This window comes from Nyctereutes procyonoides, unplaced genomic scaffold (genome assembly GCF_905146905.1).
Source record: "Nyctereutes procyonoides isolate TBG_1078 unplaced genomic scaffold, NYPRO_anot_genome, whole genome shotgun sequence".
NCBI lineage: Eukaryota > Metazoa > Chordata > Mammalia > Carnivora > Canidae > Nyctereutes > Nyctereutes procyonoides.
Genome location: NW_026575146.1, coordinates 15,826,220 through 15,838,327, shown reverse-complemented (window position 1 = coordinate 15,838,327; position 12,108 = coordinate 15,826,220). Strand labels below are relative to the sequence as shown.

The window sequence follows — 12,108 nt, the reverse complement described above, 5'->3', positions numbered from 1 at the left end:
GATACAATATGCTTCGAAGTATAGCCAGAAGAGCAAGGTCTGTTACAATCTAATTAAAGTAAGACTGAAGATTATAAACAAACACACTATCACCCAACTAATGGAGGGAAGTTAATGACAAGATGGGAAAAAAGCAGTCTCAAATCTAAGGAAATGAAAGCCTAAGAGTAAGACTTTGTCACATGCCTCTCACACTAGAAGAGGGTGCATCTGATGGGGATGCAAGCCAATCTTCCTTAGTGACATTAGTCGCTAAGATCATTCAGCGAATTTTCCTTGCTGATGTCATGTTCACCAATCAATTTCTCAATTATACTGTGGCTTTCTATAGTCAAGAGAAAAATACACTGGCCCACCAGATGTAGACAAAGCTGAGACCGAGATGAGGCACAGGACCTAGACCTTGCTTATCTTATCCTGCTAAGGGAATGCCAACTCAAAAAGACCCACAGCAGTCATTGCCCAAACTGCTTTTCCGACATTTCTTCTATTTTCTCTTTAAGGAAACTATTTCCAATGGCCTACTGATTGGCAACATGCAGGTGTCTTTAAAAAGAATACATACCACCTGGTCAAATAAGAAAGCTGAGACAACAGAATGCTATGAGCAAAAAGACAATCAATGAGGAATGAGGAATTATTAAGTAACAGGAAGTTATTAAAGCAAATGTATCCAGTAAGCAATCAAGACCTTATATCCCCAGGTTTCAGGTAGAGCTCAGAACAAGATTTACAAGACACCAAGAGAAGACCTGTGAAGGAAGCAGAAGCAACTTCTAATAATATAACGATTAAAGGGAACCACAAAGTCCTTCTTGAGAAGACAAGCTGTCCCCATTTCAGAACATGAAAGAGCAAGCTTCTGCCATCACTGAAGCCCTTTGTTACCGCTGGCTGCATGGTCACTGCTTCTGTGCCCCCACGCCGCCCCCGCTAATGGGATCTAATGTTGTCATGGCCTCAGGCCACACCCAGCACTGATGCTGCCCAGGCAGTCTGCAGCTGCACCATAAGGTGGATTTCATTAGGTAGAATAGGTGACATCCAATGTCAAGACTGATACATGTCGGCTCAAAGGAGACATTCAAGTTGAGAGAGAGATCAAATCGCCCAGGAATGACAGGATATTCAAGTACTTTTACTAGTGAAGCCCATTTTTTTTTTCAAATGAACTTAAAAGAACCATCTTTTTAAATAAATAGTAAATCAAAGTACCTTGGTTTAAAAAAAAAAAAGGTATTTTTAAGCTAAAGTAACATGTATTTCTCAAAGTCAATAAGTGAAAACAATGAGGCTATTTTAATATAAACATTTTAAATGAAAAGTTACAGGTAAGAGCAGTCTTTTATCAGCCTTAACATCCAAGTTCTGTTTTTTTTTTTTTTTTAAGTACAGATTCAAGAAATCACAGAGGTAAGTTGTTCCAAATTAGTTTTAATAGCTCTCCTTGTAATCTCAGGATCCTCCTACAAATGACCCAGAAGCTTGAAAAAGAAATTATAAGAAATGTTTACTTCTAAGTTATATCACTAATAACTGCTACCCTTACGATTCTTTATCATAAATAAGGACAAGAAGTAGCCACGACGGACAATCAGAAGTAAAACTACAATAGAGTACTATCACCTCTCAACCTGTTTTGTGTTCCTCGGTGATTGCATAACTCTCACGTCACCATGCACCAAACAGATGTGCTGGGCTGGCACCTGCCACAGTGGTGCACTGGCCAACATGTGTAGGCCTGCATCCTACAAAAGACCTGTGCCTTAAAGCAGCCTTCCTAATCAATGACACGTTAACATGAAGTACGTGAACAAAGACGGCAGAAGTTTTATTCCGTCTGTCCCAAAACCAGTTAATCTGGTAGCATAAATCACATTTTTGGTCTCCGGTGTTAAAATGTGGCATCTATCATTTTGAACGTGCATACTGAGCTTCTTTAAAATAGTTACAAACACAAATAAGAGAAATTCAAATATACAGTTGCAGAACCCCTAGAGCAGCAACTTTTACTGATGATCCACAGGAAGTTTGTCAGAGGTCGGCTCTGTGTATGGAAGAGGTGGTGGTGATAATGAGTGTGTGTATAAAACACAAAATCAGAGCTTGGCCAAGTAATCTGTTTTACAGATTTGCTATTGTAAAATTAACTATAATGTTGCTAAGAAAAATATTTCTAAGATCTTGTTCTGCACACTGCTGTTCACTTAAAGTTGGATGAAGCCCATTTATCCTGACCTATTTTTATTATAACAAAGACAGAAAGGCAACCTGACTTGGAAAAAAAAAAAAAAATCAAGGTTTCTTTTTATCCTTGGGGAAAGCGATTGTTCAGCACATTCCCACTCCTCTCCGCCCTTCTTACTTTTACCTAAGAAGGTTCATGTCTACTTATTTCCAAAGTACCGTTACACTGATTTATAACCTCTGATCTGTCCGTTTGGGTAATAAAATCACGCCTCCTCTTCAAGGTGTTTAAGGGTGTGCAGCCAGACTTGTGTCCAACTAGCTGTGAAAGCTTAGACAAAACACAGCAGAACCTTTGTGGCTCAGTTTACTCATTCGTAAAACAGAGATAACAGGACCTACCTCACGGGGTGGCTGTAAAAATTATGGAAGCAAAGCAAATGGCACATTTTAAGCAGTCAGTAAGTGTCCTTCTTATTCTTCTTAAAAACTTAAGTCAAGACGCTCAAAGATAATCTACTAAGGGATTTATACAATAAGGTATTCTGGCAACACTCCTAAAAACGTTAGACGGATTTCGCAAGGCACAAAACGTGTTCTCGCTACACCCTGCAATATGATTTAGAGAAGCTGTTCCTTAAAAGTCCACAGAAGTGTCTCAGAATTCCAGGAAAACGAAGAACGAAGTCTTTCGCAGCTCCTAAAAATAAAATCTGTTTGAACTGACTGGGTCGACAAGCAAGAATACGGTTTCTGTGTTCGGGGCTAACCAAATTCAAACTTTTTCTTTCTTTCTTTTTTTTTTTTTTTTTTTTAAAGCAGGAAAAATAAAGAGGACGCTTCTTTGCCGTATTCCTGGAAGTACAGAGCAAGACAGGAAGATTCAAGAGGAACTCTGCAAGTATTTCCATTACAAGGGACAGGGGGCAGCAGTTTGCAAGTTTAACTCTGGGATGCGAAGGACGGGCTAAGAGGACAGTGGAACAGAACAAACGTAAGCACATGAGAAGAGGTAAATCCTTGGGTATGGGGAGTCTGACTTCCCAATCAGGAAGAAAGAAAGAAAGAAAGAAAAAAAAAACCGACATAAAATTCATGAGCAAGAGTGTCTCGGGAACGGAATGCAACAAATGCTCTGGGGGCCGAAGTTCCATCTTAGGAGCGTCAGGCGGTTGCAAAGTTTCAGAGCCAGCAGCCCCGTACTTTGTGTGCGGGCACGTGCGGGCGACGATGTGCAGCTCGCACGCCGCCAGCCGAGGCGGTAGGGGGCCCGCGGAGAGAGAAGCCGAGCCGAGCCGGCCCGGCCCGGCCGCCTGCACGGACCCAGCGCAGGTTCCCACCGGAGAGACGGCAGGCGCGGCGCGGCGCGGCGAGGCGAGGCGAAGGGCGGGGGTTGCAGAAGGAGGGCGGCGGGACGCAGGGCAACGGGCTGCGCGCGTCGGCTCCGCAGGCGTCTGTCTGCTCGGTTGCTCGGACGCGGCGCGGCGCGGAGGGCGCGCTTCCCTCCGGCCACGCTGCACGCGGCTGCGGCTGCGGCTGCGGCGCGGCCCCCGCCCGCAGGTCGCGGAGGAGGTCGCGGAGGAGGTCGCGGGCCGGCCGCGGTGCCCCGGGTCCCGGAGCTGCACCCCGCCCCGCCCCGCCCCGCCCCTGCGCTCCCCTCCGGGGCCCGGCCCGGGACCGGGACGCAGCCCTCGCCACCTGGCGGGAAGCGCGGGCCCCCACGCCCCCTCGGCCTCCCGACCGAGTTCCGGCCGGCGCGCCACCCGCTCCTCGCGCCGGGCCGCCGCGGCAGCCCCACTCACCTCGCCGCCCGGCAGCGCTCGGGCTCGGGCTCGGGCTCGGGCTCGGGTCCCGGCGGCGGCGGCGGCGGCGGCGGCGGCGGCTCCTCCATGGCGGCGGCGGGCGTGACGGCGAAGGCGGGCGGGGGGACCAGCTCGGCGGCGGTGGCGGCTTCTCTCATCCGTGCACGGGGCCTCGCATGGCCGCGGCGGGCGGCAAGCTGCAGCCTGGCGCGGGGCACCGGAGCCCCGGAGTGCGGGAGTGACTCGGCTCCGCCTCCGCCTCTAGCCCGCCGCAGGAGCCGCTCGCGCCGCGGCCATCTTGGAAACGGCGACCGGCCAGCGCCGGGCTACGGCGGGCGGCGAGGGACAAGCCTCGGAGGGCGGCGGCGGGCGCGGCGGCGGCGGCGGCGGCGGGCGGGGAGCCCGCGAAGGGAGGAGCGCGGGGATGGGCCCCGGGGGCCGGCGGCGTGGGCGAGCGAGGGGGCGGCCCGGGAGGCACGTCGGGGCCCCTCGCCCCGGGGTCGCGCCCCGCCGCGCTCGGCTGGTTTCGCTCGAGGCGGGGGCGGGGGGAGCGGTGCGCGCGGTGCTCCCGGGCTTTGAAGGGGGCGGCGGCTGCAGCAGGCGGCCGGCCGCCGGAGCTGGTGCCCTGCTCCGCAGTAGGCGCCCGCTCCCCGCTCCCCGCGCGCGGGCCTGCCGGGGGCCCTGGGCACCCACCCGCGAGCCTCGGGTCTCGGGTCCCGAAGACGAAACCGAGTCTCGGGAGACACAGGACCCCGAGGCTACCCTCCTCCTTCCTTCCAGCGGGCGGGAGAGGACGCGGATCTAACCTGACTCGGTTCCACACGGTGCTTTTGCATTTGCAGAAGCCCGGGCTGCAGTGCCGGCTGCCCCCGTACGGGAGGCAGGAGTTCTAGAGCGTGTCGGACCTCGAGCAACCCTGTTGCAAGTCCAGCGCATCCTGGGCCCTTACAGGGCACGCCAGGCTTCACAGCTGGAAGTTGCCCGTCTTCACAGAATTGCCCACCGAGTGCAGAGTTTAAAATTAAGCATATCTCCGTTCATTCACATGTGCTGGTTTTTAAGACTTAATTCGGTGGAGCTTGAATCCGTAAAAATGCACGTTTTGGGTAAATGTTGGGAAGAAAACCGGTCCAGGCAGAAAACTCTAAACAGGGCTATATTTAGAGGCCAGTTGTGAAATTAGCTATATTGCCCTCAGAGTACCTTGCAGAAACTTCTGCTTCCATCTATGTTATCAGGGTCGTCTGTATTGACATTCATTTTATTTATTCAACAGCATTCCTGGGGATCCCTGGGTGGCGCAGCGGTTTAGCGCCTGCCTTTGGCCCAGGGCGCGATCCTGGAGACCCGGGATCGAATCCCACGTCGGGCTCCTGGTGCATGGAGCCTGCTTCTCCCTCTGCCTGTGTCTCTGCCTCTCTCTCTCTCTCTCTCTCTCTCTCTCTCTCTCTCTCTCTCTCTCTGTGTGTGTGTGACTATCATAAATAAATAAGAATTAAAAAAAAACAGCATTCCTTCAACAGATACTTAGCAAATGCATACATGTGGATACTGTACTAGGTGCTGAGGCTATAGCAGTGAGCAGAACAGACTAAATCTTTTCCTGGCAGAGCCAACATCCTAGGTAAGAAGAACAGAAAGAGAAGAAAAACAAGTAAGTGAACATATAGCGTATCAGCCAGTGATAACTGCCCTGCAGATCTCAGCTGGGAAAGGAGTTGGAGGGGGAAATCATGTTTTACCAAGGTTGATCAAGGTGTTTAAATGATTTAGTTATACAACCAATCTTATTTACTGAATTTCAGATTTTCTTTCAAAATAATTGTATGACCAAGTCAGTTAACTTTATCCTCATTAATTCATATCTAAGCATTTTAATATTGTGGATAAGTCATAGTTCACAAAAAATTCCTGAGGACCATCTAAGCTTAGGGCCTATCTTCAGGCCTCCAAGCTTGTACATCTATATTTGATACATAGACCAACATTTGAGAAATGTGTGGTTTGCTGTTTTAATTTCCCCTTGAGGATGCTATTTGAGTATGAGCTAAACGAATTTACACTTGATTGGTCACAGAAGGCATCATGTGTAGAAACCTTAGTAAATAAACTTGTACTGAATATTCAATTTAAGTGCAGTGAAGTTTTCCTTCACTTAAGGGAATTTGGTGATAGGCATCCACATTTTTTTTTAATTTTTATTTATGATAGAGAGAGAGAGAGAGAGAGAGAGGCAGAGACACAGGCAGAGGGAGAAGCAGGCTCCATGCACCGGGAGCCCGACGTGGGACTCGATCCTGGGTCTCCAGGATCGCGCCCTGGGCCAAAGGCAGGCGCCAAACCACTGCGCCACCCAGGGATCCCCACATTTTTTTATTACTGTGTTCTCCTCCCTATTCTGTGCCACTTCATTTCAGCGATTCACTATTCCAGATTCCCAGGTACAAGTTGATTTCCTTCCTACTCACACCCACCTCAAACCTGCACCTGCCCATGTCCTCTGACTTGGTGGTGAACTACAGCACCCCTGCTCCATCAGAGTTCTGAATGGCCACGCCCTCAGCCCCCTGACTAGTGGGTCCCAAATCCTGGCAAACTCTACCTCCCCTGTGGAATCCACACACTTGTCTCCATCCACTAGCTCAGACCACCATCCTGTCTCACCTAGATCCCTGTGAGTCTCCAGGCCTCCCCACCCCTGCTCCTGCACGCACCTCCCAATCCAGTCTGTCCTCACCGTGCAGTCACACTAATCTTTCCAGATCTCAATGCAAACATGTCACCCTCTTACCTAATTCACCGCTGTCAGAATGAAGTCCATAAAGAACCTTTCTGGGTTCTTCAAAAGTTCCATCGTCTGTACCATGACTAGAATTGTACCCAAGCAATTCCTATGTTGTCATACCACCCTTTCCACCTGGCCCGTACTCTTCCAGGGCAGGAGTGAGAGCTGCACACTCTGGCAGGCTTAGAATTGGCATCCATTCAAATGATAATTAAAAAATATTTGTTCAAGAGGGATCTATATCACTTACTAATTCACTGTTGTGTGAAGAAAGCTGAACAAAGTATTTCCCAGCTTTCTGAAATTCTGGTTCTATTCTTAATTCTCCTTTATAATTTTCTGGGCCAGAACCCTTCTTGGAAGGCATATTAGAAGTATTAAATGTTATGTAATGAGATGCATCCCTCTCCTGTAAACAGCACTATGCCATATTATTCTTCCATGTTGGTATTCCAAGCCAATGTGACAACTGATTTTAGTGGAGCCACCATATACACAGGTACACCCAAGACACAAAAATACTCCACGAATATAAATCAGGGACTGACTTCTTTTTATCTTAATTTCCACCTAAGGGTACTCTCTATTTTAGCAGGAACCAAACAAATTAACATGTAAGTCATCACGTAAGGCATCTTGTATAGAAACCTAACGCAACTGGTGCTAAATATTCAATATAAGTGCAGGGATGGCTTACCTCAACCCAGGCCCCCACAACACCCACCCCTTCCAGCCCTCAGATTCCTTTTCTGCCTTCTCCGCTAGAGTGTGTGCTCCTTCACGATAGGATCCTTCTTCTCTTATCCACCTTTCTGCCTCCTAACCACTAAGTGGACAGTGCTGGAAGGAGGTTTCATCTGGCTGTATCTGGTGCCCAGCTCAGTGTTCAATACATACCAAAACTAGCAAATACTGTTGCATTCAGGATGCAGGTGTTTTTATTTTGAACGTTAATAAACTACTATTACAATTAGATTTTTGTCTCTAAAATTATCGCTGTTGTCACATGACAGATCTCCTTGCCTTTAATCACATTCTCAAAAACAATGACAACACCAGCTACAGAGGAATGCCTCTCACTTTCTGTCCTCAAGACTGACTTCACACGGCCCTTATTAAATTTTCTTACTTTAAAATGAGTTACGGGGCACCTAGGTGGCTCAGTGGTTGAGTGTCTGCCTTTGGCTCAGGTCGTGATCCCCAAGGGAAGCCTACTAATCCCTCTGCCTATATCTCTGCCTCTCTCTCTGTTGTCTTTTATGAATAAATAAATAAAATATTTAAATAAATAAAAATAAAATGAGTAACAAAAACGAGTTGAAAGATTTTTTTTGTGGGTTTTGTTTTTGTTGTATTCATGAGAGAGAGAGGCAGAGACAAAGGCAGAGGGAGAAGCAGGCTCCATGCAGGGAGCCCGAAATGGGACTGGATCCCAGGTCTCCAGGATCAGGCCCTGGGCTGAAGTTGGCGCTAAACCGCTGAGCCACCCAGGCTGCCCATGAGTTGAAAGTTTAATAAGGATCCAGTTTAGGTTGAACTACACAACACTCAACTTTGCTTACCACAAGTTTCAGGCCAAGTTGATACATATTACTACCATTATGAAGACTCAAACTAATATATATTTTTTTTTCAGTATAAGTACAGTGATGGTCTGCTCCAACTGCCATGTTTATTTATTTGCTTATTTATTATTTATTTATTTATTTAGAGGTTTTTCTATGTATGATATATATTTAATATATAACATGTACTAAATATATATATTTAGAGTTTTTGGTTTTGTTTTTTTATAACAAAGAAATGACAGGGATCCCTGGGTGGCGCATGGGATCCCTGGGTGGCGCAGCGGTTTGGCGCCTGCCTTTGGCCCGGGGCGCGATCCTGGAGACCCGGGATCGAATCCCACATCGGGCTCCCAGTGCATGGAGCCTGCTTCTCCCTCTGCCTGTGTCTCTGCCTCTCTCTCTCTGTGTGTGACTATCATAAATAAATAAAAACAAAAATTAAAAAAAAAAAAAAAAGAAATGACAAAGACATTCAATGTAAAGGAGATCACTATGGTACCTCAGTATCTGAAAAACCACCCTTTTAATACCTTAGCATCTTATCAGGGCTGGTATATTAGCAGAAAGTCAATATCACAGGTTTTGTTGCAAGCTGTTTCAAAAAGCTGTTGCAAGCTGAATTTTAATGCCAAGCCATGCTATAAATAGGGCCATGTCTCTGTTATAAAAAACAAAAAACAGATTTTGAGGCTGTACCTTTTCTTAATTATTCCGAGCATGGGGCTACATTTTACTTAGCTAAGTTCCTCCCTTCCCTGTGGTATTCATGAGCTTCCTACCTAGATTCCTGTGCAAAGCTCAGACAGACATCCCCAGCCAGTCCCTCTCCTGCCATTGGCTCCTTGGCAGCTCCGCCCAGCTCTGCAGAGGCAGAAAGACAGGAGCTCGGACAGCCCCAACATGCTCATGACCACCGAGGGTCGACTCATTTTCACTCCAGCACATACCAAGAAAGTCCAGCTCAAGATACAGCAGTAAAAACTTGACTCCTGTGGAAGAAAACCTAAAGTGAACATTACACACAAAGATATTTTTTCCATAATAATAATAAAATGACATCTATTTCTACCCACTAGTAAAACACAAAAAATATTGGATACAAAAGATAGTTACTATACTTTTTAAATGGTCCTTGTAACATTGAAGCTTTGTGCTTTTCTGGTAAATAGTGAGAAGTCAGGTAAAATCACCCCTGATGAGCGATTAGTCTGTTTTTGTGATTTCTCCATCAGGACACAAATCATCCCTTATTTCAGACATTCTCCTCTACGCAAACAAAAGGTCTAAAATGAGTCCCCAAGGGCTCTGAATCATTAAAGGTTAAAAAGTCACTCTCTTTTTCAATGGTTACAAGAGTATCAACAAGACTCATGGGGGGAAGGCATTGTCCTCCAACATGTGAAAAGTTAGACCAGAGAAGAGGATGGGTGCTCCAGAGATACACAGCATGAAGAGAATGCCATTTCCTTCTGGAAGTGTAGACAGCAAAAGTCAGGAGAGCCCACACTTCATCACTGCTCTGACTTTTCCATTCGCTTCTCCAGGGTCCTGTAAGCTGTTAAATCCTTGACGGAGCCCTTCTTGCTAGCCAAAAATGTCTCTCATTGCCCCACTAACACAGCTATAGAACTTGCCTGATCCTCTCCCTTTCGTTCCTCTTTCAGATGTCCAGGTGCAAGCTTTAGAGAACTATGAAACCACAAGCTACAGTTCCTAAATGATTCTCTGATCCCTCCAATCCATAAGCATTTACTTCGCACATGACATGGAACCAGGCACACAGAAAGGATGACTGGACCAGCAAAGAGCTCCACCAGAGGCTTCTGCTCTTCACTCTCTCCTGCCAAAGCCACTCATTCCAAATGCAGTTCAAGGTTCTCCCAAACCACTCAAAAGACTTTTCTGAGCCCCACCACCGGTCTGTCCTAACATGACAATTGGGTGCTGCCTGCAATGTCCCTGTAACATCTTGAGTGAACCCCTATTTTAGCACTGTCTGCCTATATTTGGTTGATTACTTGTGTCTTTCCTCGCCTATGACCTTCTAGAGAGAGCAGGCATTATTTCTTGCTATCACTGTCTCTTCAGTGCCTAGAATAACATACTGCATATAGTGCATGTTCAGTAAAATGTCTATTCAGAAAAAGCAGGATAGAGAATGAATATACGGACAGATGGATAGATGGATGGATCTATTTGGGGAAATAAGCCTAAGATAAAAATTACTGAGGTACACAATGACCCTAAGAAGCATCATAAGGCAGATTTTTAAAAAAATGTAATAGATGTTCTAAAGGATCAGAGACAAAGTGGACACAAGTAAGGAAGAAAAGTTATATAAAAAAAATAGACATTCAGTATGGGGGTAAAAGCAATGTTAATTCATATTATGTGAAGATTTAAGTCACAAAAAAATTAGAACAGAAATAACCTGGATTCTTATACTGACGATGAAGAATTTTAATGACCCCTTGGTTGTCTGGCACTTCCTTTATTCCAGTTGAAGAAAAAGAACAGTAGTCATTGATAAATACTAAAATAGAATTTAAGACACTAATTTTTATTGAGATATGACTCTGATGTACATCGAAAATATTTAGAGCCAATGGACTTATAAACAAGGCCAGAAAGAAGTTTCAAAAAGTCAAAGGCCTATCCTTCTGAAGTTAACATTTTCAGAGTAGTTTTGCAATAACATGAACTCTTTGAATTAAAAACATTCTTCAGGGGCACCTGGATGGGTGGCTCAGTCAGTTAAGTATCCAACTCTTGATTTCAGCTTAGGTCATGGTCTCACAGTCATGGGATCAAGCCCCATGTTGTTGGGCTCCATGCTGGGTGTACAGCCTCCTTAAGAGTCTCTCTCTCCCTCTCCCTCTGCTCCACCCCCTTCTCCCTCTCTAAAAAAAAAAAAATATTCAAAGCCATTTAATATAACCAACTTCTCAGAGCAAGATTTTTCTCTTCACTATTCACGGAAGTATCCAAGTCTTGAATTTCCTGGTTTCATAAGACAGTCTATTCTGTATTTTGACAACTCTTAATCTTTGGAAATCAATGTTTGTAATAATTCCAAACTTGCCTTCTTAACATGTCTTCCCAATGTTCCTAGATAACACAAAATAAATGTTCAACATTTGAGAAGAGCTATTTTGTGGTTCTCCCCAAAAATGGCAACATAAAAAAAATCCCTAAAAACTTTTTTCCAAATTAATCATCCTCTCCCCTCCACCTCAGACTTGGGTAGTATAGGCTAGAGATGATTCCACTAGAAGATTTTTCTTACAATGGTTTACTTGACAATTCAGGTTTGATTAGCATAGTTTTGGTTAAACTAATCATAGAATTTGAACTCATGACTTCCGAACATTTTTACTTCACATACATTACAAAGAATAATCAAAGGATGTTTAAGAAAAGAACGTATAATGGTTAATTCTCCTATTTAAACAAAGGACATTTGTCCATAATGTGTTCACAGCAACCAGGATCATTCACCAGTATAAAAGGAAGGTAAACCAAAAGGAAGATTTTCGTTATTTAGACGACCGCTTTTCAAAATTTAAAGTATATATCCATCACCAGGAGAGTTTGTTAAACTGCTGGTTCCCAAATCAGTAGGTTTAGAGTGGAACCAGAGGGTCTGCATTTTTAACAAGCTGCCAAGTGCTATGGATGCTGCCCAAAGATGGACCATACTTCGAATTGCAAGGATATAGAATTCTGCTTGGATAAATCAGAGAACTATGCTTAAAAGAAATGACCA

At 45.6% G+C, this 12,108-nt stretch overlaps 1 protein-coding gene across 5 annotated transcripts in view; it reads right to left on the bottom strand.

Moving 5' to 3' along the window:
* The window catches only part of MAP3K4 (mitogen-activated protein kinase kinase kinase 4), a 112,539-nt gene extending 108,224 nt beyond the window's left edge, over positions 1-4,315 (bottom strand). For all 5 annotated transcript variants that reach the window (XM_055310439.1, XM_055310440.1, XM_055310442.1 and 2 more), the window contains exon 1: positions 3,990-4,315. In XM_055310439.1, coding sequence (XP_055166414.1) covers positions 3,990-4,147 — 158 coding nt within the window. In that variant the 5' untranslated portion in view covers positions 4,148-4,315. The remainder of the gene's footprint in view (positions 1-3,989) is intronic.
* Between the last annotated feature and the right edge of the window lie 7,793 nt (positions 4,316-12,108).